The sequence below is a fragment of the Carassius auratus genome, chromosome 4 (genome assembly GCF_003368295.1).
Source record: "Carassius auratus strain Wakin chromosome 4, ASM336829v1, whole genome shotgun sequence".
NCBI lineage: Eukaryota > Metazoa > Chordata > Actinopteri > Cypriniformes > Cyprinidae > Carassius > Carassius auratus.
The window spans coordinates 5,355,495-5,381,557 of NC_039246.1; the positions used below are offsets into that span (position 1 = coordinate 5,355,495).

At 39.0% G+C, this 26,063-nt stretch overlaps 1 protein-coding gene across 2 annotated transcripts; it reads right to left on the bottom strand.

Annotated features, from left to right (window-relative positions):
• Positions 1–11,702: 11,702 nt before the first annotated feature.
• On the bottom strand, positions 11,703–17,493 carry LOC113065907 (GTPase IMAP family member 8-like). Of its 2 annotated transcripts, none has more exons than XM_026237454.1 (4): positions 17,330–17,493; positions 16,158–16,805; positions 14,174–14,845; positions 11,703–13,905 (listed from the first exon to the last, which is right to left on the bottom strand). In XM_026237454.1, the coding sequence occupies exons 1-4, from the start codon at positions 17,361–17,363 to the stop codon at positions 12,668–12,670; spliced, it is 2,592 nt and encodes an 863-aa protein (XP_026093239.1). In that variant the 5' UTR covers positions 17,364–17,493; the 3' UTR covers positions 11,703–12,667. The 2 variants fall into 2 exon arrangements, with proteins under 2 accessions (XP_026093239.1, XP_026093237.1); XM_026237452.1 differs by having other exon boundaries at positions 11,703–13,908.
• Positions 17,494–26,063: the final 8,570 nt, after the last annotated feature.

The following is a 26,063-nucleotide window of genomic DNA, read 5'->3' on the forward strand; positions in this document are numbered from 1 at the left end:
TGCAATTTGGCTCAACGTATTTATGTGAAAAGACAGTCTCCGCGCTGACTTACATTAAGAATAAACACAGGTCACGGCTTAAAGTGGAAGATGATCTGCGGGTGGCAATCTCCAAAGTTAAACCTAGAATGGCCCTGCTTTGCTCCGCTCACAGCGCCCATCCATCAAATTAGGCGTTTTTTTTTTATTATTATTATTCACAATTTAGCACATATTACACAAACAATGCAATCTCACACACACACAAAAACAAACAAACAAAAAAAAAAAACATCAAAAAGAGTACTAAGGCCCATATAGATCGGAACTCTTGCAGTATTGAATGCTGTTTACTTTAATCTTAAAAATGAAATTAAAATTATAAAAATATAAAATTATCTGCTCCACCCATTGACCAAATCTTGGTCCTCATTGGGAAATCCATACATGTATGTAAGGCGTTTTTTCTGAATACAAAGTAAGTTATTGTTGTATGCTTGTTATAGGCAGCTTGTTCCTATTCTGTCTGTAAGCATTTCACAGTTATGGATGTATTTGTTTTTGTCCATAATTTGTTAATAAAATAGCCTGGCTTAAAGATTGTGTTCCTTTTTGTTTTAGCTCTGTCAGTATGTAACCAAATCGCAAATCATCACAAGAAGGAAACAAATTGGGGGGGGGGGTTGCGGGTCGAATTGGGGGGGGGTCGCGGGTCGTCAGCAATCTAATATTGGGGGTCGCGGTCTGAAAAGTTTGGGAACCCCTGAGCTAGACGATGAACTATCAATATTATAAATTAAGTTATTATATGATGCAGTCACACATGTAGCAATAATTGTTAGTTCTGTTTTTTGATTCAGGGTTAGCATCATCTGGGGTCCTCTTAGGGGTCAGCATCATCTCTTCTCAGGTGTTCTGGATCCAGACTGGAGCTTGTGTAAATCCTAGTTACCACGGGATGTAACTCCCGTGGCGAAACATAGAAACAAAATGGAGACATCATTAATATAGCTGCTGATCCAACAAAGTAAAATTAGTTTAACCCAAGCTAATGAATAAAAATGCACCTTTGATCAGATGCAACTACACTCACAATTTAAAAGATACATTTTTCGAATGCTTGGCGAAAGAGATGTGTTTTTAATTGAGATTTAAACAGAGAGAGTGTGTCTGAACCCCAAACATTATCAGGAAGGCTATTCCAGAGTTTGGGAGCCAAATGTGAAAAAGCTCTACCTCCTTTTGTGGACTTTGCTATCCTAGGAACTACCAAAAGTCCAGCGTTTTGTGACCTTAGGGTGCGTGATGGGTTGTAACGTGGTATAAGGCTAGTTAGGTACACAGTGACAGGAGCTAAACCATTTAGGGCCTTATAGGTAAGTAATGATAATTTGTAACTGATACGAAACTTAATAGGTAGCCAGTGCAGAGACTGTAAAATTGGGGTAATATGATCATATTTTCTTGACCTCGTAAGGACTCTTGCTGCTGCATTTTGGACTACCTGTAGCTTGTTTATTGACGAACCAGGACAAACACCTAGAAGTGCATTACAATAGTCCAGTCTAGAGGTCATAAATGCATGAACTAGCTTTTCTGCATCAGAAACAGATAACATGTTTCGTAGCTTGGCAATGTTAACGCCGATAACGGCCTACCACTAATATATATAATTTATTTTTGTATTTTTTTGGCCTGCAGGGGAGCAACCTTCCCCAGCACGCCCATTTTCTCCAAAATTGTCTTAAAACAAGAGATAACAGAAACACTTATTAAAATATTCAGACAGGGGTACAGTTAGATTAACAATAGAAAACATGACAGCAGGACATGCATAAAAAATACTGAAGTGCTCAAGTTTGGTTTAAACGTGACATCTTGCATGACTACACTACAAAAACACAAAGTGACATACTATTGCCTTATACAGGTGCATCTCAGTCTTCTACATGATTGTGTTGTTTTGCACGAATCTTTAATGTGACTCGGGAAGAACGAGTCGTCTCGGAGGATGATTTGTTCAGTCGCGCATGCGCAATATTCTATAGGTTCTGTTCCGCTAGTAGTAATTCACCTGTGTCAGTCAATGCAGTCTGAGCCAGAAAGAGAATTGATTAGTTCATAGTTCAGGTCTATCAGGTTTTTGACTCGTTCCTTAATCAAGTGACAGCACCATACGGTAAAAGAAAGGAGTATTGAGCCGGAAAGAGAATTGATTAGTTCATCTTTCGACAACATTGGCTAGAGTAATTAGTTAATGTACAACCTTCCTTACCAATGGGTGCATAATATTGTAATTATTGGTTATGCTTTAAATTTTGTCCATTTGAAGGCAAAATCACTTTGATAAAGAAGAGAGTTTTTCTTTTTTACAGTGGATTCTAATCTTCAAAAATGACCTTGTTGTATGATTTATGTTTTTTGAGTTCACCCTTCAGATTAGACTATAGAACTGTAGTGTTACTTGTTTTTAATTATGTCGTTATGTCCAAAATGTCAAGTTTGCCTAGGAAAAGCAATTATTATACCAGAAAACTCAAAATTGTATAAAAAATGAACAAACTAGGCTATAAATACTTTGTATTAGTGTTTATTTACTGAAAGACAGAAAAAGACAAATTCATCGATATTTAATTTATAACAGGGTTTTATTTATTTATAAAATAATAACACACCACAGATCCTGAAGAAACGGTAACAAAAACACAGTGGCAGAAATATCAGAACTAGCGTATGTATCTGTCACGTGATTAAGGAACGACTGTGACGATCGTGTTCCAGTAAGACACAGGGAGAGAGATAGATCCAAATGCAGGTATGATTTAATGGGGTAATCCAAAACGTAACCCAAAACAAGCCAAGGTCAAAACCAGAAATCAGTTCAAAACAAACAAAGGAAGGAACAGGAAAGGGAACGGAACGGGAACTCGGAAAACGAGGGGTCTCGGAGGACGAGAAGATAATGAAGAATCTCGGAGGACGAGAAAACTGGAAACATGAAAGGTAAGGACTCCATGCAGAAAACATGAAAAGACTGGTAAATATAGGGAGGCTAATGACAAGTGAAGGCACCTGGTGCAATTAGCAGGAGTGCAATTACTGTAATGAAAGGACAAGACTAGTGGAAATCTAGTGCCTAAGGTGAAGTGCCTAAGGGGAAGTGAGCCCACTAGTGGACACCCAGGGAAACAGAGACAGAGACTGGAGGATCAGGGGGAGGGATGGAGGGCCAGGTCCTAGAGGGAAACAGAAAGAAAGACACAGACAAGAACCCAGGAGGGAGGTGGACTGGCGGGGGATCAGGGGGAGGGACAGAGGGCCAGGTCCATATGTGGAAAACAAAAAGAAAGACACAGACAAGAACCCAGGAGGGAGATGGACCGGCGGGGGATCAGGGGGAGGGACAGAGAGCCAGGTCCATATGTGGAAAACAGACAGAAGAACAAAAACAAAACAACCACAAAAACACAAGTCCAGGAAGGACATAATGTGACGCCCACCAGGGCGGAGCAGAAGACCACCACATCCGTGCGATCAAAACAGATGCCCCCAGGGCGGAGCAGAAGACCACCACATCCGTGCGGTCGAAACAGACGCCCCCCAGGGCGGAGCAGATGACCACCACATCAGTGTGGCCAAAACAGACGTCCTCCAGGGCGGAGCAGAAGACCACCACATCCGTGTGGTCGATTAAACAGGAGGGCAAGTCTGAAACAGAGAACAGGTTACACAAGTTAAGGGTAGCCTCCGTGGCCACAACAGGATCAGTCGGGTGCTCAGAGAGTTCGACTGAGACGTGACAAGACTCTGAGTTCCGCAGAGGCGAGGAGAGACTCTGGTAGATCAGCCGAGCCGAGGAGAGACTCTAGTTGTTCAGCAGAGACGTGGAATAGCTCTGGTAGTTCAGCAGAGACGTGGAGAGGCTCTGGTAGTTCATCAGATAAATGGAGAGGCTCTGGTAGTTCAGCAGAGATGTGGGGAGGCTCTCGTAGTTCCACAGAGAAGTGATGAAACTCTGGTAATCCCATGGTGTTTATACTGGATTCCAGAAGATCAATGCTGACTTGACTCTGCTCATGAAGATTATTGGTGACTTTTTTTGTTCATGAAGATTATTGGTGACTTGCCTTTGTTCATGAAGATCATTGGTGACTTGCACTTGTTTGTGAAGATCACTGGTGACTTGAATTCTCCCATGAAGATCACCAGTGACTTGACTCTCCTTGAAGATCACCAGTGACTTGACTCTGTCCTTGAAGATCACGAGTGACTTGACTCTATCCTAGAAGATCACCGGTGACTTATCTTGACTCAGGAAGGTCAACGGTGACTAGTCCTGACTCTGGAAGGTCGACGGTGACTAGCCCTGACTCTGGAAGGTCGACGGTGACTAACCCTGACTCTGGAAGGCCGACGGTGACTAACCCTGACTCTGGAGGGTCCACGAGCACCTGAGTCAACTCTGGAGGGTCAACCGGAACCTGACTCAACTCTGGAGGGTCAACCAAAACTTGACTCAACTCTGGAAAATCAACGGTCACCTGACTCGACTCTGGAGGGTCAACCGTAACCTGACTCAACTCTGGAGGGTCAACCGAATCCTGACTCCACTCTGGAAAGTCAACGGGCACCTGACTCGACTCTGGAAGGTCAACAGGAACTAGCCCTGAGTCTGGAAGGTCAATGGTGACTAATCCTGACTCTGGATCGGCGGCCATCTTGGGCAGTGGCGATGAGCTGGCGGCCATGTTGTGCTGTGGCGTTGGGCTGGCGGCCATCTTGCGTCGTGATGCTGGGCTGGCGGCCATCTTGTGCTGTGGCACTGGGCTGGCGGCCATCTTGCATTGTGGTGCTAGGTTGGTGACCACCTTGTGCTGTGGCGCTGGGCTGATGGCCATCTTGGGCAGTGGCGCTGGACTGACGACCACCTTGTGCTGTGGCGCTAGGTTTGTGACCACCTTGTACTGTGGCGCTTGACTGACGACCACCGTGTGCTGTGATGCTGGGCTGGCAGACTTCTTGTGCAGTGGCGATGAGCTGGCGGCCATCTTGGGCAGTAGTGCTGAGCTGGTGGCCATGTTGTGCTGTGGCGCTGGGCTGGCGGCCATCTTGCGTAGTGACGCTGGGTTGGTGACCACCTTGTGCTGTGGCGCTGGGCTGACGGCCATCTTGGGCTGTGGCGCTGGACTAACGACCACCTTGTGCTGTGACGATGGGCTGGCAGACTTCTTGTGCAGTGGCGCTGGGCTGGCGGCCATCCCACCTGAAGAGATAGGAGTGGCTGGGACATCCCACGGAAGCCGATGCTGTAAGTAACACACAAACTCCCAGAACCCGTATGTGTCCAGCTGAGCCAGTTCCTTTTGAGGAACCGGGTCATCCAGCCTGCTATTAAAATAGTCCTTTAGGGCGGCATCATTATAATCCATGCCCTCAGCCAGGGTCCAGAACACCTGTGCCATGGCCCCCATATGATTACCCTCCTGGCTGAGGGAGGTTAACTTTAAATATTTAGCCCTCTGCTCCACCATACTGGCTGGGGAGGAGACATGACAAGACATACCGCTGGATCTGTAGAGGTGGAGTCCTTCTGTGACGATCGTGATCCAGTAAGACACAGGAAGAGAGATAGTTCCAAATGCAGGTATGATTTAATGGGGTAATCCAAAACAAACCAAGGTTAAAACCAGAAATCAGTCCAAAACAAACAAACAAAGGAAGGAACAGGAAAGGGAACGTAACGGGAACTCTGAAAACGAGGGGTCTCGGAGGACGAGAAGACTGGAAACATGAAAGGTAAGGACTTACAGACAACATGAAAAGACTGGTAAATATAGGGAGGCTAATGACAATTAAGTGAAGGCACCTGGTGCAATTAGCAGGAGTGCAATTACTGTGATGAAAGGACAAGACTAGTGGAAATCTAGTGCCTACGGTGAAGTGCCTAAGGGGAAGTGAGCCCACTAGTGGACACCCAGGGAAACAGAGACTAGACAGCGTGACAACGACTCGACTTGAAAGACTCATGAGATTAACTAATCAATTCTCTTTCTGGCTCAATACTGCATTGGTTTAGCTTATGGTGCTGTCACGTGATTAAGGAATGACTCGACCTGAAAGACTCATGAGATGAACTAATCAATTCTCTTTCTGGCTCAATACTGCATTGGTTTAGCTTATGGTGCTGTCACGTGATTAAGGAATGACTCGACCCGAAAGACTCATGAGATGAACTAATCAATTCTCTTTCTGGCTCAATACTGCTGTCACGTGATTAAGGAATGACTCAACCCGAAAGACTCATGAGATGAACTAATCAATTCTCTTTCCAGCTCAGACTGCATGGTTCAGCGTGTGGATCTGTCACGTGATTAAGGAATGACTTGAACCCGAAGACTTGTCAGACAAGAGATGAGCTAATCACAGATTGAAGACCCAGGTAAAAAAATTTATTAGCCACGAGGATGCACTGTTTTCTTTCAAATCAAAGCAGAAACAGAAACAACGCATCCTTGTGGCATGGTTGACACAGAAGAACATACGCAGCATAGAATGGTATGGAGAGACACAGAGGATACTGTTGACAAAGGAATTATTGAATAAAGTCATTATTTATGTTTTCATCACTTACAAAAAGTGTTCCCATCAATTAATATCTTGATCCCTATTCCATCTCATCTCCTTCAAGCCATTTCTCCTGCAGTTGTACCTGCACTCACTCACATCATCAACACTTCCCTCCACACTGGTGTTTTTCCCTCATCATTTAGACATGCACGTATAACTCAACTACTTAAGAAACCCAACCTCAACCCATCTCTTTTAGAGAACTACAGACCAGTTTCCCTTCTTCCTTTTATTGCAAAAACACTTGAACGAGCTGTGTTCAAACAAGTCTCTACATTTCTCACACACAACAATCTCCTTGACAGCAACCAATCTGGCTTCAGAAGAGGACATTCTACTGAGACGGCCTTGCTCTCAGTTATTGAAGCTCTAAGACTGGCAAGAGCAGAATCCAAATCTTCAGTACTTATCCTGCTTGATCTATTCACTGCTTTTGAACCCTACTGGCAAATGGCATCTCAGGAACCACACTTCAATGGTTTGAGTCTTACCTATCAGATAGGTCATTCAAAGTATCTTGGAGAGGTGAGGTGTCAAAGTCTCAACATCTAACTACTCTAACGCACATCTGATGGTAGATGGAGTATTCTGACAAAGACTTTTGATACCTTTTATGGACCTTGACAGTATTATTTACTTGGCAGTCTATGGGACAGTCTCAAGCCTCCAGGTTTTCATTTAAAATGTATTAAATTGTGTTCTGAAGATGAACAAAGCTTTTACGGGTTTGGAACAACATGGGGTAAGTGATTACGGATACATTTTAATTTTGGGGTGGAATATCCCTTTAATTCTGTAAAATTGCCTAAAATGCAAGTCAGTCATGTTTTGAAGTCATTCATGAAACTACCACCAGGTGGCAAAATGAGATAGTGTGCAAACTGACTGGAATTATATTTTGTTTTGCAAACGGAGATCAAATAACAAAATTAAACAAAAGTAACTAATAATATAACATTATAACATCCTTAAAAATCATTAGAAAATGTATTTTTTAGAAAGTTAATTTCAAAATGTGAGATGGTAGTTAAGGCTGCAGCCTAACACATTAAAAATAAATAACAATAAAATAATAAAATTTACACAAAGGCTCTTACTGCAAGTTATGGCTACTAAACTGTATAAACATGATATCTAGTTGTGTTTTTTTTGGAAGGCCAAACAAGGCAGTTTTGCTTTCTTAACGAAACAGCGTTACACACCGAGTCCTTGAGTGAGGCTGGAGCCCTAGAGTGAGTGGAGGATTCTACAAAAGAGCCACTGGTGAAACACAGTGCAAAGTTGATGTATTTCCTCAGCGACCAGCACGGATCAGCTCCAGGCATGATGAAGCAGATATCATCCTCTTTTGGAAGGCCAAACAAAGTAGTTTCACTTTCACAGTGAAAGACTAATAATAAAGACTAATAAAGAATATCTCTTTGGATTTAAGACTTTACTCATAGCAACTTTACAGATCTTTATGCACCAAGAGCTTGTAACACTCCAAAGAGAAAGGAAAAATTTAAATCACATCATATTACCCCTTTAAGAGGCTTTCATTTCGATCTACAGGCTTAAAGTTTTTGAATGAAAAATCCTTACCTTGGCCATTGGTCCTCTGTACAAGGCTGCATATTTGTCAAGTCATTAAACATTAAATGTTTTTTTAAATGATAGTATGCTGATTTAGTTACTGCTTTGACATGACTACTGAAACTAAGGTCTGTCTCCAGAATCACACCAAGATTCCTGACTTGATTTTTAGTTGTTTGACCCCTAGAGTCAAGGTATGCATTCACCTTGAACACTTCATCTTTGTTTCCAAATGCAATGATTTCAGTTTTTTCCTTATTTAACTGAAGATAGTTCTGGCACATCCAACTATTAATTTCATCAATGCATTGGCAGAGGGAGTCAATGGGGCTGTAGTCATTTGGAGATTAGGCTACGTAAATCTGGGTATCATCAGCATAGCTGTGGTAGCCAATTTGGTTCTTTCTTATTATTTGACTTAGTGGAAGCATATACAGGCTAAACAAGAGTGGTGCAAGAATTGAGCCTTGTGGGACCCCACATGTCATGGACGTCCACTTAGACTTATGCTCTCCTATACTCACATAACAGCCTCTCCCTTCTAAGTATGATCTGAACCATTTGAGTACCATCCCAGAAAGCCCGACCCAGTTTTCCAGTCTCTCTAGTAGTATGTTATGATCGACAGTGTCAAACGCAACACTGAGATCTAGCATTACCAGCACCGATATTTTGACAGTCACAATTTAAGCGAATATCATTTATTATCTTAATGAGTGCTGTCTCTGTGCTGTGATGCGGTCGGAAACCAGATTGAAAATTGTCCAGGTATCCATTTGAGTTTAAGTATTTGTTCAGCTGATTAAAAACTACCTTTTCTACAATTTTGCCTATAAAATGAAGATTAGATATTGGTCTAAAATTGCTCGAAATTGTGTTATCAAGATTTGTCTTTTTCAGGAGGGGCTTAACAACTGCAGTTTTTACGGAGTTTGGAAATGTCCCAGAAAGAAGTGAGGCATTCACCACTTCTAAGAGATCTGCTTTTAAGCAGTCAAGCACACTTTTGAAAAACGATGTGGGAAGTGTCAAGAAAACAGGTTGACGTTGCCTTATGTTAGTTGCTGCACTATGTCTTCCAGAATTTTGCTATCAATTGTTTCAAAAATAGACATAGTATCATTTTGATATTTTGGCCGAATCTGTCTGACCTCTGCATTACTTGAGGACGTGCTAATCGCCTTCCTGATATTGGTGTTCTTCTCAGAAAAGAAAGAAGCAAACTCATTGCATTTGCTGTCTGAGAGGATTTCACTTGGAATCTGACTTGGGGGGTTTGTCAGTCTCTCAACAGTGGCAAAAAGAGTATGAGTGTTATTTAAGTTACTGTTTATAAGGTTTGAGAAGAAATTCTGTCTAGCTGTGGCTAGTTTCACATTATAAGCATGAATGCTGTCTTTATAGATGCTATAGTGAATTTCAAGTTTCGTCTTCCTCCACATTCGCTCAGCTTCTCTGCATTGTCTTTTCATAGTCTGAACTGCTGTTGATCTTCTCCAAACTGATTTCTGTCTGTTTGTTTTCTTACTGACTATTATTGGAGCAATATCATCAATAACATTCTTAACTTTACTTTTGAGTTGAAGGAATCAAGGAGAATATCAACAGAGTCTGCAGAAATGCTTGGTGTTAAAGATACATGTAACCCCTCTCACCCGGGTCCTCGCACTCGCTCCGAGTGGGGCTCGAACCCCGTTTATGCATCTCCTTCTGACAGAGACAGATCTAGATTCAGTGGTAGCAGAGATCAAAATATCAAAGAAAATACAGAAGTGATCAGATAGTGCTATGTCCTTAGTAACAATGGATGAAATGTTTAGACCCCTACTGATGTTAGATCCAGAGTGTGTCCACCTTTGTGTGTGGGTCCATGCACATGCTGAGTCAAGTCAAGTGTTTAGAACAGTTATCATTTCTTTTGTAGTTTTGTTTTCTGCATTATCTATGTGAATATTAAAATTCCCTGCAATAGCAAAACAGTCAAACTCTGAGGAAATCACTGATAACATTTCTGTGACCTCTTCAACAAAGGCTGGAGAGTGGTAGAGCACTTTCAGCTGTGAGACCCCATAATGGGGGATCTGGTTAACAGGTTAAATGACAGAGCAAAGAAAGCATGTCATGTTTAGTCACTGTACATAGAAATTAACAAAATTTCAGAACCGATGTAATTCTGATGAGTCTATCATTTGAGAGAATCGATTGCATTTTGACCGTGTTGAGTAATATACCCAGGAATTCAAGAGAAGTTGATAGGCCCAGCACTTTTTTCTTTATAGAGTGTAACACCCACATCCTTGAAAACCTGTTTGAGAGTGTCAAGAACCTGCTTTTGGGAAGAAGGAAAATCAATAAGCAAAACAATCATCAAGCATGTGCGAAACTAATGGGATCTTACAGACATTCAGCAGAATCCTTCAGAAAGTCAGTTCAAATATTTTTGAGTACTCTGGCACCTAAAGGTGAATCTAACTCTGAAGTAGAATGTTGAAATCCATTTGATACCGAAAAGCTCCCAATCAGAAGGATGAATTGCAATGATTTTGAAGGCATCAGTGATATGGAAGATGGAGATGGAAGTAGCAGAGTAGCAAGGTTTATGTCCTTACCTTGAATGAAGTTTTGTCTTAATTGGAAGGATACAGTTACTGCAGCAGGTGATACAAACTGCCTACCAAAAGCTTGGGCTGGAACTGTAGTGGATAGGTTGAAAAGCGAAGTTGTAGGTATGGAGTTCATTTCTTGACTTGAAGAGTTAACTGACTGGTAATGAGTTTGCACTCCCGGAGTTGTAGATGGTGCACTTGAGGGGAAGTTGAATCCTGTAACGACGGGAATTTAGTTAAGTTAAACCTGGATCACAAAGGCCATTTTTGATTCGAAGCCCTTAACACTATATGAAAGACTTTTGACTGCCTGTATAAGTTGACGTAATCTAATAATTTAACTGATACCGTCATGTTAAAATTTAAAGCCCAATATAATGTAGTTCACTTTAGTTTTTCATATGATGTTATATGAGAACATGAAATCAGCAGATCTTAAACAGATTCGCAAGCTGTTCGCTTTTTTGCCAGTACGTTTATTATACTTCCAGATAACTGACATAATACATTTTTGTGTTATTCTTTTGTGTTATTTATGTTATATTCTATGAATTACACAATGCTTTTGCATAATGAAAGCATTATTTTACATGAAATATTTTTTTCCTCACACTGATTACCACATTTACACGTTCTTATATTTATTTTTTATATAGTAATGATTACCCAGTAAACAAAGCTAAGGACATTAAAAATACAGATTACAGCTCAAAGTGAAGGAATATCCTTATACAAAGAGAAAGGAAATTATGAAACTTTAATCCTTGATGTTACAATCTGCAAGATAAATTTTATCTAAATGTGAAAATCACCTTTATATTATACAATACAATAATACAAGTTTATTTGTATAATTTAAAAACAACTGGTGTAGACTAAAGTGCTTTATAGGGCTAAAAAATATAGTAAATAAGAGTCATTAGATCTAAGTGGTCTAGTCTGAGAAGGTGGATGCAGTAGTTCAGATAGGTACTGTGGTGCCTGGTTCCACAAAGACTTAAAAATAAATAACAAAACTTTGAAATCAATTCTTGGTCTCTAGCAAGACCAAAGCCCCAGACTGCCCGGTATCATTTGTAAGTATTACATCATTCATGACTCTTAAGAGGGCGGATTCGGTGCTGTGACGGGCTTTAAAACCAGACTAAAATTTATTGTGTATATTGTTATCATTCAAAAAAGGCATAAGTTGGCTCAATTTTTGAGAAGAAAGGTAAATGAGGTGAAAATTACTCAGAAGCATAGGATTAGAATTTGTTTTTTTATTTAGATGAGGCTGGACAGAGGTATGTTGAAGGCTGTCAGGTACGGTCCCAGTAGAAAGACATTTGTTGATGACAGACAACAAATCAGGGCCAATAGCTTGAAATACTTGCTGAAGAGATTATGCTTTAACTTGCTTTTTTGCGATTGTGTATACATTTGCTTAACAGAAATGATGTACACCTTTACTTGGGATAATTATAACTGTTGCAGATATACAAATGGGGTTTCATTGGGAATCAGAGATCAGAAGAAAAAAAAAATAAAAAAAATAATGAAATCTGTGTACTGAATTTCACTTTAAGTATACCGTATTTTCCGCACTATAAGGCGGACTTAAAAGCCTTTAATTTTCTCAAAAAACAACAGTGCGCCTTATATATGGATCAAGGCTTTCTGTCAAAATGTTGACATTCCCTTTAGCACACTCCATCAAACCTAGTCAAACGTTTGACTACAGTATCTTCTATTCTATGCGCCTTATGAAAACGGTGCGCACTATTTATGAAAACAGTTCTAAAATAGGCCATTCATTGAAGGTGCGCCTTATAGTGCGTAAAATACGGGAATTGGCATCTTAATGTGGCTCTAGATGATTTCCCCCGATTTACCTGAGCTCATGACTCAGTTTGACTTTGTGCTTTACGTTTATAATGTAAATTGATGAACGAACGTGCAATGTCTTCAAAAGAGCCAGCAAAGCTTCCAAGAGCTCCTCCAATAACGGGAACATATTTACTCCAGTCACGAGCTCGTCTTGATCTATACGGTACTTTTGCTTCAAAATCTTGTAGAACTTTAGCAACTTCTGATTGAAGTTTTTCACTAAATTCACACTCTGCTTGTTCCCTTGTTTCATGTTGAATTTTCTCTTGGAGTTTGTGTTTTTCTTTCTCATGTTTTTCTTCAAGATATTTTATGATGTTCTGTTGCTGTTCTTCTAAAGCTTTTTCTTTTATTTTATTTTCTTGCTCAAATAGTGTCTGCTGTTCTTCCAGTTTTCTCTTCAGCTCTTCTTGTAGACCCTCATCAGTTTCTTTCTTGATTTCTTCTTCTTTCTTTTTAAACTCCTCTTCATTTTTTCTTAGTTCAATCTGCATTTCTTGCCTTTCTCTCTCATTTTCTTTCTTGATTTGCTCTATTTCTTCTTCATATGTGGCTCTCAGCTCTTCTTCTTTTCTCTTGATCTCTTCTTCTTTTTCTTTCAGTATTCTCTCTTGTTCATCTCTAATATTCTTCTCCACCTGCTGAAACATCTCATTGGTGTAGAAGCTCCTTCCATTGACTGCCATCATACAGTCAATCTTATCCAGCAGCTCAGAAACCTGCATCTCTGTATTATTTGTGTTATTGAACACATGATATCTCTTTCCACATTGCTGGACAAGGTTCTTTAAGCTACCATCATCGTCAATAAATTCTTCAACTCTTGTTCCTCTGAGATCATCTCCTCTGGTGAAAAGCACCATGGTGTACATTCTGGATTTATAACCAAACATCTCCTGGACCATCTTTACTGCATCCTTCTCCTCTTTGGTGAATCGTCCCAATGGAATCACCAGCAGAAACACATGTGGACCAGGAGCTGCCATTGAGACGCACTTTACAATCTCCCTCCCGGTCTCAGCATTATCAACCACAGTATCAAACAGGCCTGGAGTGTCAATCACCGTTATCTGTCTTTTGTTGAACTCAGTGGTTTCTTTCTGGCACTCTCTGGTCACTGACCGTGAAGCTAACTTTGACGTAAAAGCCTCCCTTCTCAGTATGGTGTTTCCTGTCGCACTTTTCCCAACACCCGTTTTTCCCAGCAGCACAATCCTCAGATCACCATCATCATCAGCTTGTGTTACACCTGCTAACAGCAAGATATTGACAGTTAAAATTCTTTAAAATAATTGTACTCTAAATCAAACACCTCATCTGATATTAAAGAAATGCTGTTCCTCAATGGAGACAATGAGCAATGAGTCTCATATTTGACTTTAAGTAGTTATGAGAAGAGAAAGCAGAAGTTTCAGTGTCATGTAATGCTAATATTCCACCTTCTGATTATTGAAGGCATTGAAATTATTGATTAAATTGTAATAATGTCAAACATAAACACACTTATGAGCTCAAACCTGCTGCTGATTGAGTTTTCATCACAGATCTTTTCAGTTCTTCTATTTCAGCAGTGTATTTGCTTCTTTCCAATTCAACTTGAGCCTGAAGGCACATGAAGGTTGTGTAGCAACTTCCATTGTTCATTTTTACCATTGTCTCCACCTCCTGCAACATAGCTGGAACTTGTGAGTTGTTCTCCAAAACAAAATATCGACCTTGACATGTCTTATTAGACATATTAGCAATGGAAGTATGTAACATATTTGGTTTGTTATTCATTTTTTTCTCTTGGTTTATGAGAACCATGAGGTGATTGTTGATTCTTGAGCTGAAAATCCTCTGGATCTTGTCCATTTCTGCTTTGTCTTCATTAGAAAGTGGAGCATTAGGAATAACGAGGAGGAAAACATGTACTCCAGGATCACAGAGAGACACACAGCGGAGAGTCTGACACATCACTTCCTCTTCTGAGAGCTGAGTTTTGAACAGACCTGGAAGCGCCACCAGACTGATCAAGCGTCCATGAAGCTCTACGTCTCTCCTCACACATTCTTTATTTCTCTTTCTCTGGTAGAGGTGGAGCAGTTTCTTTTTCCCTCTTATAATCTTGGATATGTATTTCTTCAGTGTTTCATCACTTCCACACAACACCAAGTTCAGCTTCTGTTTCCTGTTGACATCTGTGCTTCCTTATAGAACAAAAAAAGAAAATATATATCTTTATATGAAAAAATATATATTTATGCTTTTAAATTACAGTTTCTCAGTCACCTAAATATTGCAGGACAAGGTATCAAATTGATTTTGAGAAACTTGGCACTTACCAAAGCTGACAATATAAATGTAACCCTCAAGCATCATTTATATAACAGCCCTTAATCCGTGCTTCTTGGACAAAATTGACAATAAAGGTCTCAGGTGTGGTCTCAAATGTCTATTTTTGTAATAAAAATTATATTGCCATCTATAAAATATATAAATTTGCGCAAATATTATTATTATAATTATTATTGTCTTTTTATTTATTTACATCTGAAAGTACTGTATCTTTATGTAAAATATGCTTATTTTTATTTATTTATTTTTTTACTTAAAATGGTATAAAATATAAAATCAATAGCCACTAGTTGGCAGCAGTTTTCAATGGCTTTTTTGTGGTGGGTGTGTGTGTATGAGAGAGAGCGAGAGAGTGAGTGTGATTGTTTGACACTGCGAATTTTTGTATAGGCTCAAACCTTAAATTTCTGTGTAGTTTGATCTGCATTGCATTGGATTTATTGAGTTTTATTGGACATATAATAAAAAAATGCTATGAATTTTGGTATTTCCCATTCATTTCCTATGGGTGCCCATTTTTGGGCATGAAGGTCAAATTCAACTTAGTCCTCTTATTTTGTGTGTGTTCAGGTGGCAAACATAAGAAATGTAGCTAAATCCACTCAAACTGTTTTTAAAAAACAAAACAAAATGATTTTGCCCAAAATTGGCCTGAAGGATGATTGAGGCTAAACTAAAAGGTTGAAGGACAAAATATTTTCTATTAAGAAGACCATCTAATGTAGATTATGTTGCACGGAGCGTACACCAACTACAGACAGGAAGGGATTTGTTGAATAATTTTTTTTTTTTTTTTTCGTGCACAAAAAGTACTCTCATTGCTTTATAACGTTATGGTTGAATCATTGATGGCAGATGGACTATTCTGACGATGCTTTTCTGGACCTTGACACTTAGTTATTTGGCAGTCTATGGGACAGTCTCAAGCCTCCCGGTTTTCATCCAAAATATCTTAAATTGTGTTCCGAAGATGAACACAGCTTTTAAAGGTTTGGAATGATATGGGGGTAAGTGAATACTGACAATTTTTCATTTTTGGGTGGAGTAACCCTTTAATATAATAAAGAAATGTATCCTTCCCAAGTTAAATCTACGTGCTGTATCTGCCACCGATCTTCAGTAACCTATAGTGTCAGATCAAGGTTAAAGTACTAGTGGCCTCACCATCATCCTCTCCATCAGAATCTTCCTCTTCATTTTCGACTTTGACTGAACTTCCAGATCTGACCTTGTTTTCATCCAATGAGGCTCCTTCTTTTTCCATATGCACTTGACGTACAAGAAAGCTTTTCTTCAGTATATTTTCTAACCTTTGGAATATCTCAGAGTGCCATTCGGGTTTTCCTCCTAGCTGAACATGTCCTCCTCCGCACTCTACAGCTAACTGATGAATGAATTCATTCACTTTCACAGGTGCACCCCTAACACCACACGTCTCTTCATCAGTCGTTATCATTAGGGTTCGTTTAATTGCTTCTTCGCTGAATTCTTTCAGCACTTGTTTCACTCTTCTCATGTCCTCCTCAGTGAAATCTTTATCCTGCAGTATTATTATAAACGCATGTGGTCCTGGATCAGACAGATGCACACACTCCTTCACTGTCTGTGTGATCTGATGATTTGAGATGTATGTCTGGAGCAGCTGAGGACTGTTGATGACCATCATATATCTGTCCTTCAGTCTTCCTCCGACTCTCTCTACAACATCTGGAGGAGCTTTACCGTCAAATGCTTCTCGTTCTAATATGACGTTTCCCACGCGACTGTTTTCTGACACACTCTTTCCCAGAAGAACAATACTCTGAACACTGACTGGAAAAGAAAAACATAGTATTGCATCATAACTGGAGAATTTTTAAACAAAATCACGTATAATATTTTCATTATGATTGCGTTTCTTGGGTCTGCAAATTTGTGTTATTTCTACTAAGCTCTTTCTTCATGTTACCTTCACATTGACAACATTAAGCAGATTATTTTTCAGCCCATGCTTGCTTACTTTTTTTCCCAGTGGTGTAATGATGACTTAATAAACAAGCATACTGTAATTTTACCAGGGCCTCACCTATACATGAGTATTTGTACAGTAAAAAGTCTTTAAAACGATAAAATGTGTATGTCTTAATGTAAGGAGGTCAATAAGAATAACTGACAACTATTACACATACTCTGTATGTGGATATAATTGGATATATTACACATGAAATTACATTACCATCTAGCTCTAAACTGCACATTTAAGATATCAGAAAAATTAACATTAACATAAGTTAATCTCTTCCTCAAAACAGTATGATTTTTGTATGACAATGTTTTTTTTACATCAAAGAACTGACCAGGTTTTCTGGATGATCCTCTCCAGTTCTCCATCTTCACACAATCGTGCCTTAGCAGTTCTTCAGACAGGGAGAAAAGGTGTTGCAGCTTTCTTTTTTATATAAAAGGTTGCGTTCTCATTACAGTAAAAACTAAAAGTCGTTGCGCTTGGTGTGTGGTGCACAATGTAGACAGCCTATCATAACATAGAACACACCCACACAAACAACAAAGGACGTTAATACCCCCATTGAGCAAATGTTAAGTGCACCTGTAACCAGGAAATATGAATAAAATACGTTTTTATCAGGTCAAGAAGCTGACGCACTGGCTGAATGTGTTGTGATCTGACTGATGAGATCGCTACTGAGTGAGCCATGCCTCTAGGTGGAAGGTTTGTGAAAGGGGAGTTGTCAAAGTTCAGTTATCTACACTGATAATCAGCGTCTCTGCATATGCAGAAGCACAACACTGTGTCAGAAGCAGACGTGCTCAGCCCTTGGCATATATCACAACTACTCAGTGTTTTCAATCACATAACGCTTCTTTTATGTTTCAGACATTTAAATACTACCGCTGTCAAGATGTTAACGCTGGTGATCAGTTCTTTCAGTTTAATGTGCCACCCCACTCACAACGGCTGCTTCTGCATTTATTTAGATGCATCTTTATGTCCACATCAAACAGGAGATGTTTCAGACGCGCTCTCCAACTTCACTTCAGCGCTAGCATGAGTCAAACGAGCACGCAACTGGTACATCACATTCGGCAGAGGCAGCCGAAATAATCGAATAACCCAGATTCTGTTATGTCTGTTAAATCAAAGAACAAAAGAAAAAAAAGAGGAAATTAATAACTGTTATAGCTTTATGGATTTATCTATATTTAATTTAGAAGTTAGTGTTAACTTTATTCAATTTCTGTATATTTCCTACTTGCTGAAGGGCACAGGAAGCTACATATGACATTTATTATATGCTTTATGTGTGAAGTTTACTCGGCTCTCATTTATACTGTAATGTTAAATGGCTATAGATAGTTTAAACAACAACAACAACAACATAAACATTACTGCGCATGCGCATATTTTGTGTCCGTAATTTAACTTGTATCTGATAATATAAAATATGTTTGCTGCGTAAATAAGACTTACTAATAATGCAAATTCATTCTCTGCCAGAGGAGGTGCTTTAAAGCAGGAGAAACTGAGGTTTCCCCAGTAATGGCTGTACAGAAAGAGGTGCTGAGTTCACAAACGCTGCTTTATCAGGCATATAACATGCAAGATTAAATTAAAATAACAGAGAAAATTTAAGACTAATTAAAGATAGTCTTCCTTCAGAAATACAGTGAAATTAAAACACCCGCGCCTCGTGATTTTTAAACGTGCAGAACGAGCTCATGTTTATTCAACGAAGCCTTTTGGAAAATTGGATGGTTTTGATATTGTGAGTGCCACAAAGAAAATGTAATACACAACCACCTGCACCAAACCAGGCGCATGTGGCCAGATGAAACGGTCTATAGTCAATGGTTAAATATTAGGGGTGGGTAAAAAACTATTTCAGAGATATTAGTTGTATTACCAGTGATAATGTACTTCAAAAAAAGAGGCCATTAAACACCTCTGTGTGTATGTTCAATGCTCTGTGTGTGTGCACTTTGGATGGGTTAAATGCAGAGCACGAATTCTGAGTATGGGTCACCATACTTGGCTGAATGTCACGACACTTTAATGCATAATCAGCCAAAGGATACATATTTATGTGGGGGTTGCATTTTTTCAAATATGCCACACCACTTTTGCCGCATAAATTGCAGATTTCAGCAAGCAAAATATGCGGGGCTAGCATGATTTCATAATCCCTGTATTGTTGAAAAAAAGTCACATATATCTTAGCAGAAATTTGAAAAATGTTGCGTCTACTTCACACAGGTAAATCCCCATCATAACGAACCTTATTAAGTTATTAATTATGCGACTTGAACATCATCTGCAAACCCCGCGGTGAAACCTGGGTGAAACCATGATGAAGCACGCAAATCATTCTCATTTACCAACAAAAATAAGTGCAAAAGACAGCGCAAAGTGGTTTCCCGGTGTGTTACATTACATTGGGGGCAAATTATTTTGCACTCCATGCAACTGCGTGTTGGACCACAGACGGAAGTCGACGCTGCCATCCCCAAAAACATTTGATGATGGTTAAAGCAGCAGCGGAAGCAGGCAGGAAGAAGCAGCTCACCTATACCGAGACGTCAACTTCCAAAACAGTTGCTAGGGCTCAAAGAATGCTTGCGTATCACAGGAAGTAATAAGAAATGACTCTTTACATTAAGGTAGTAGCCTAGTGAGAAAAGGGTGTTGGAGGAGATCACCTTTTTTCTCTTTTTCATCAAACCGCAGTTTTTGCAAGTTCCCGCAATTTAAATCGAATAATCCAAAAATATTCCATCGCATTTTTCAAGAAAACGTGCGACAAAATCAAGGATTTTTGCCATATGATGTTTTTTTTTTTTTCTGGAGGGACTGATTAATGTCTCAACAGAGATATGCAGCTCAGAAAAGAAAGTATACACATACGTTTTAGGATTATAGTTTTGTTTAGGACACCTTAGGAATGAAAAGCTGTTGTCTCACACCCAGGTACGACCTCTCAAGAATGTCTGTTCCTTATCACTTATTTTAAAAAACAAAAGGCATCCATTTTCAAAAAAAGCATCAGTACGTCATCCTCCCGAGATACAATCTTAAGTTATTTACCAGTATGTAGGCACTGAAAAGGTTTCAAAAGGCTTTCTTTTTTCCATTTTTATATGACTCAAATGCCGCAATTATTGCCACTCCAGTTTCATGCAGTCCTTTATATTTGGTTGACTATCAGTAACTGAGGGGCTCAAGCCCTCAGTTCAAGCTCTTAATGGAAGGTATTGATGTTTTTGAAGTCTGTTAGGAGCTAATAAATAGTGACACTGCGGGGGTGAACAACTTCTGTTCTGGAGAGCAACATTCATATCAGGGAATCAGTTTTGGTATAACACTATTTGTTGTGTTTGTGTTCTTCAGATGAAGTCTTAGTATTGAAACGCACAAATAAGACTTCAATAAACTCTGCTCATTTTTCTCCTCTTTAGTGGCTTTTCTCAATCATCTTTGTTGATAGGAGACTGTTAACCCTCTGGTGTCGTTCGGTCATTGTAGACTGGGAAAAAAATAAGGTTTAAAAGGGTAAAAAAAAAAAAAAATAGCTTCTTCAATGGAACAAAACTCACTGACTTTTATGGCAGTCACTATATGACCACAAAAAGAAAGGAAGATATTGTGACCTTTAATCTAAAAAACTAAATGGTCATAAAAAAAAAAGTCATATTTGTTCTGCCATTGGAAATGAATGGGAAATATGCAACATTTTCTAAATCTGCAACTTAAGTTTAAAAACAACTAGAGAAATTTTAATCCTTTACTATAGAATGAAAAAAAAAAAAAAAATTAGGTGTCCAGTCACTTTTGACTGTGAACAATAAAAGTCCGACTCCCAATTGAGCAATACCAGAGAGTTGATATGATTTTGGACCAGAGTTGCTGTTAACAAGTTTTTGGTTATTAGTCAACTCTGCTGACTAGTTGTTCTGTTACAAAACAAAACTGATATTTACTGTCAGGATGGATCTGAATTATCTGGCATGGAGCCATGATCTAACAGCAACTCTCCTCAAAGGACGACATTTCCCATCATCACTCTCAGTATCTGATCATGCACACCTGGACTTTATCACTCATTATAAACACTTTAGCTTGGTCTCATTTAGAAGGCTGCAAACGTCATCGGGGAAGTCTAATTTAAGAAAAGTAACCATTAAATTGCAAAGTAATATATATTATAATATATATTGAGAAGAGATGATGCTGACCCTCAGAGGACCTCAGATGATGCTAACCCTGAATCAACAAACAGAACTAACAATTATTGCTAAATGTGTGATTGAATCATATAATAACTTAATTAATAATATTGATAGTTCATCGTCTAGCTGACTACGTCTTGTATTATTATTATTTTTATTTTTTCTAAAATCCTGTCAAATGTGCACAAACTACTAGCTACTACTAAATATTGTAGAAACATAATTTTCTGTAAAGTTGCTTTGTAACGATTTGTTTTGTAAAAAGCGCTATACAAATAAACTTGAATTGAATTGAATATATATATATATAAAATGTCAGTGACTGGTATCATCAATGCCCAGCCTTTGGATTGACCTGTTGTTTACCCGTTTCCTTCATGTGGTTTGAGCACTCATGTTATCAAATTGTTTCTTGTCTTCATCACAACCTGACACCATTCACCATTATCATCTGTCGTTTCGCTGCATTGCATCAGAACTGTTGTTATTGACCTTATCTGCCAGCAAACCTGAATTCAAGTTCATCTACTGTCCCGGGCGTGCTCCAACATGACGCAAAGCCACCGTCAAATAGAAACTTGTTGTGTAACCCCTATGCATTCTTCAATGTATGGACAGATTCAACTTGTGATACTTCATCACGTTACCCATAAAGCAGTATGTAGAGAGATCTTCAGGTGACAGGCCTTTTTAACTAACGTATGACACTCTTAAAAATGATGAATCAAAACACAAAATACATTATTTTTACTTGGTATTTATAATTATTTAGAATGACTCATCAGCAGACCCAAACTGAACCGTCAAATAGGGACCTGGGTTCTCATTTATCAAACTTTCCGAAGATTTCATACTAAAAGTGTACGTAGCCACAAAAGCTACATTTTGCAAACCCACGAAAGTTTTCCGACTTATAAAACCATTTGTACACCAGAACCTGAGCAAAAATCCCTTTATAAATCTCGGTCAGGGGAAGATGCGTGTAAGTGCATCTCCACCTCCTTCCTCCCCAATAACCACATATGGAGCTTACAATGCCTTTATTATGCATAACCTCATGTGCATATCATATCCCTGCACGTGACACCATGTTTAACACGAGACCTTAAAGAAATATGAGATGGGGAATATAATGCCATTTGTGCCACACACAATTTTTATTGCTTAGAACGATCCAGTATCCTTATGTTTTATAATAGATATATGAAAATATCCTTGAAAACAAGGTGGTTTAAAGTTGTTCTCCGATATATTTTAGAATTGAGTTGATCTAATTATTTACACTTGCCAGATAGTATTTCAGTTGTTTTAAACAATTCAAATCAAATTAAATGTTTGTAGTTTTGCTGATGAACATTGTAACAACATTCATTGTATAGGAAGACGGCAGGGTCGGCTTTGACTACTGGCTGTTTTATTTATTATTCAAAAGCAAAAAGTGTGCAAACATGCACAAAAACAGACAAAAATCTACATAGAATCACTCCCACACAATCTCAGCAAGGTCCAGGAGTGTAGCATCCAGCAGTCCTTCTCTCTCTCCCTTGCACCAATTTCTCCTGGTATTTTACACTCTCTCCACGCCAATTACTGAAACAAGAGACAGGTGTTCATTATTTCCGCTTAACCCACTCACTCACCGAGCGCGTCTCCTGATGCTCTTCCCCGCTGCAGGGTTCGCTAAACCACGCCCCCCTTTGCCACAAACATCTTTTAGCTATTTTTAGTAGTGATGTCCGATTCACGAACGAATCATTCAATTTAACCGGTGCTTCTTAGTGAACCGGTTGAACCAGTTCACCAAATTGAACTGAATCGTTTGAAATGGTTCGCGTCTCCAATACGCATTAATCCACAAATTACTTAAACAAGCCTGGTCACAAGATCATTGACTACTCTCTCTCTCTCAGTTGGCACATTTGTTTTAAGGACATTGGACAGAATGTGGAATAGTATTTTTTTTGTCAGTAAAAATAAAAATAAAGGAATTAGGGGTTTTAATCTGATTAATCTGAAAAAATATTATAAACCAACTAATCGATTATTAAAATAATAGTTAGTTGCAGCCCCAGTCTTAGTGTAATGGCTGATCTTGCGTTATTGGAAGGCTTGCCAAACAATGTGCTGCACAGGGAGTACGTTTTCAAAGATTGTGCTGACCTGAAGCACGGAGTGGCTTCTAATAAGGGTTAGGGTTTAAATCACGTGAGTTTTAAAAGGAAGTGTTGTCACCATATATGGTTCATTTGATAAATATGGATTTTCTTGTACTAAGTTTCATTTGTAAGAATTTCGTTCATTCATTAATCTATTTCGGAATGAAAGGCAATGCAGCTTGTTTTTATTTATTTATTTATTTTTGTTTAAAATAAAAAATCTGAAATTGCTGTATTTTGTTTTCCAAATGTATTGTTGTCATCAAATAATAGTATTAGAAAAATTGGACGAAAAAAGTCAGTGTACAAATCCGGGTATCTTCCATCCATTCCAAATCCGTTTTCAATTAAAAAAAATAAAAGGAAAAAATTTAATCGTTTTTTTAATTTATCATTTTATTAACTTTGTTTAATATTTACTTAAAGATATATTTTAATATTCTGCCAGACACATAATCTACTCTAAATAATGGATTTTAGTATAAAAATTGAATATCACATTTAGATTTTTTAACTAAGCTGTGACCCGGAAGTTCACGCACTGGGACGAATGGAAACAGAAGAGTGCGGATGCTGAATACAGTCGCGAAACTTCCTTCAAGCAAGCCATGGATACATAGACGCTTTTCAAGGGTCCTAAGAGGGTAACTTTAAAGGACGAAGACTTGACAACTGATAAGATTGGCTGTATATTTCAGGTAATAATTTAGAATTTCTTTTTTTTTTTTTTACTTTTTTTTAAATAAAATGTATCACCTATATATATATCATATGCCATTGCAGTGATGGGCAACCTCGCCTTATCCAGGCCAATGTCCTGCAAAGTTCAGCTGCATCCCTAATCAAGCACACCTTAGCCAGTTAATCTCTGTCTTAATGATTACTGGAATGCTACTGGCAGGCGAGTTTTATCACGATTGGGTTTAAACTGCAGGACAGTGAGCCTGCAGGGCCGAATTTGCCCATCTTAACTATATAATCTTATAGACAACTATCAATTTTAATTTAAGGTGTGTAGTTCCAGTGTTTACATCACAGATGATAGCAACATCGCTATCTTTGCTGGAGAGAGTGGATTTTTTTAGTAGTGTCGATCTTGTTGCAAGAGGACACTACGAAGTTCGTGGAGATTCTGCTGAGGTGTAATCAGCGGACTCAAGTGTTCGATCCATTGCTGGATTTTGAGCTGCGTTTCCACCGTAGGAACTTTACCCAGGAACTAGGGATTTTGAGCTGGTACTCGGTGTGTTTCCACTGGAGGAACCAGGACTAAAAGTTCCGGGTAAAAAAATCCCCCTCAGAAAGTCCCTGCTGGTGAGGTAGTACTTTATCAAAGTTCCGGAACTTTCGGGGGCGGGACTTGGGCACTAAACATGCTGATTGGTTGAGTTCACGCAGCATTGGTTGAATTCAACCACCATTTATTCGGATCAACATTTTCAAAATATTACTTTTAAAATTACATTTCATGACACAATAAAAGTATTTCAGGCGAGAATGTAGTTGTCTAAAACTCAAATCTGTGGTTTATTTATAAAGACAGCGCCTATTTACAAATGTGTTTCGCCGATCTCGGAGACAGTGAGCTCCACGAGACAGTGATCATCTATCCGCCGAGAAGCAGACTCACCTTGGATAGACCTTCTGAAGTGTGCCACTGGCTCTGATGTCTCTTTAGTGGTTAAACATAAAATATAATTTGTTTTGGGTAAATCTAACAGGTTATCTTTGGTCTGTATTAAATTTATCTATATTTTAAAATTAAAATAAAAAAGGCAAATTGATATAATATTTTGTTTCATTGTAATGGTTGTATATATATACACATATACCTAAACTAAGTACATTTCTGCAGCTCTTATTATGTTTAAATGAAAATTAAAGGAGGCAGTGGTATTTGATAACCCATTTCGTTTTATAGCAAATATACAGAGAGGAAAATTGCAGTAGCCACAGTCAGCAGACTGCAGTTATCAAGTACGCTGCTGTTTGCAGATTTACCGGATTTGCGTCGTCGCGGACATCACATTCCCAAGTCGGATGAGCAAAGTCTGAACTACCGAGGATGCACATCCAAAATCAGTGTACTTTGTATTGAGAAATGCGTGCAGACCTACGTCACCAGACTATTTGCCTAATCTTCCCGGTACTTTACACCACAGTGGAAACGAAGAAAGCAACAGGTCTGGGGGGGGAAAAGTTCCTAGGAAAAAAGTAACTGGTACAAATGTTACGGGTAATTTCGGTTTAAACGCAGCATATGTTTACTGTGTTAAGCTAACTGAGACTTGTCTTAGCGTTTGTATATCATTGCTCTTTTTATGTTTTTGATTGCTTCCATTGTCCTCATTTGTAAGTCGCTTTGGATAAAAGCTTCTGCTAAATGACTAAATGTAAAGCCCCTTCCACACTGCATTTCTGGAAAATACAAGGGTAATATGTCCTGGAAATTGTTCCCGTGTCGCTTGATTTGGTGAGACGAAAGTCTACAAACTGGAGAAAGCCCCTTGAACCATGCCATAGATTGGCTATTGTTCTGTGGTGGTATGCTACCCCTGGTGAGTACTGCACAACCAGTTGTCTTTTTGGTGTGGGGCTGTCGACTGTTAGTACGCTGGTTCACGAAGTGACTGCGATATTGAAGAGAAAGCTTTTCAAACGTTTCATCTCCTTGCCTAGAGGAGAAGCTCTT

Excerpts from the sequence above, each read along its gene's own strand:
- LOC113065907 (XM_026237452.1), bottom strand. The coding sequence starts at position 17,363 with ATGGAGAACTGGAGAGGATCATCCAGAAAACCTG. Across the intron at positions 16,806-17,329 it reads AGGATCATCCAGAAAACCTG|TCAGTGTTCAGAGTATTGTT; the intron begins GTCAGTTCTTTG and ends TTTCTTTTCCAG. Across the intron at positions 13,909-14,173 it reads GAAAACTCAATCAGCAGCAG|CAGGTGTAACACAAGCTGAT; the intron begins GTTTGAGCTCAT and ends TCTTGCTGTTAG.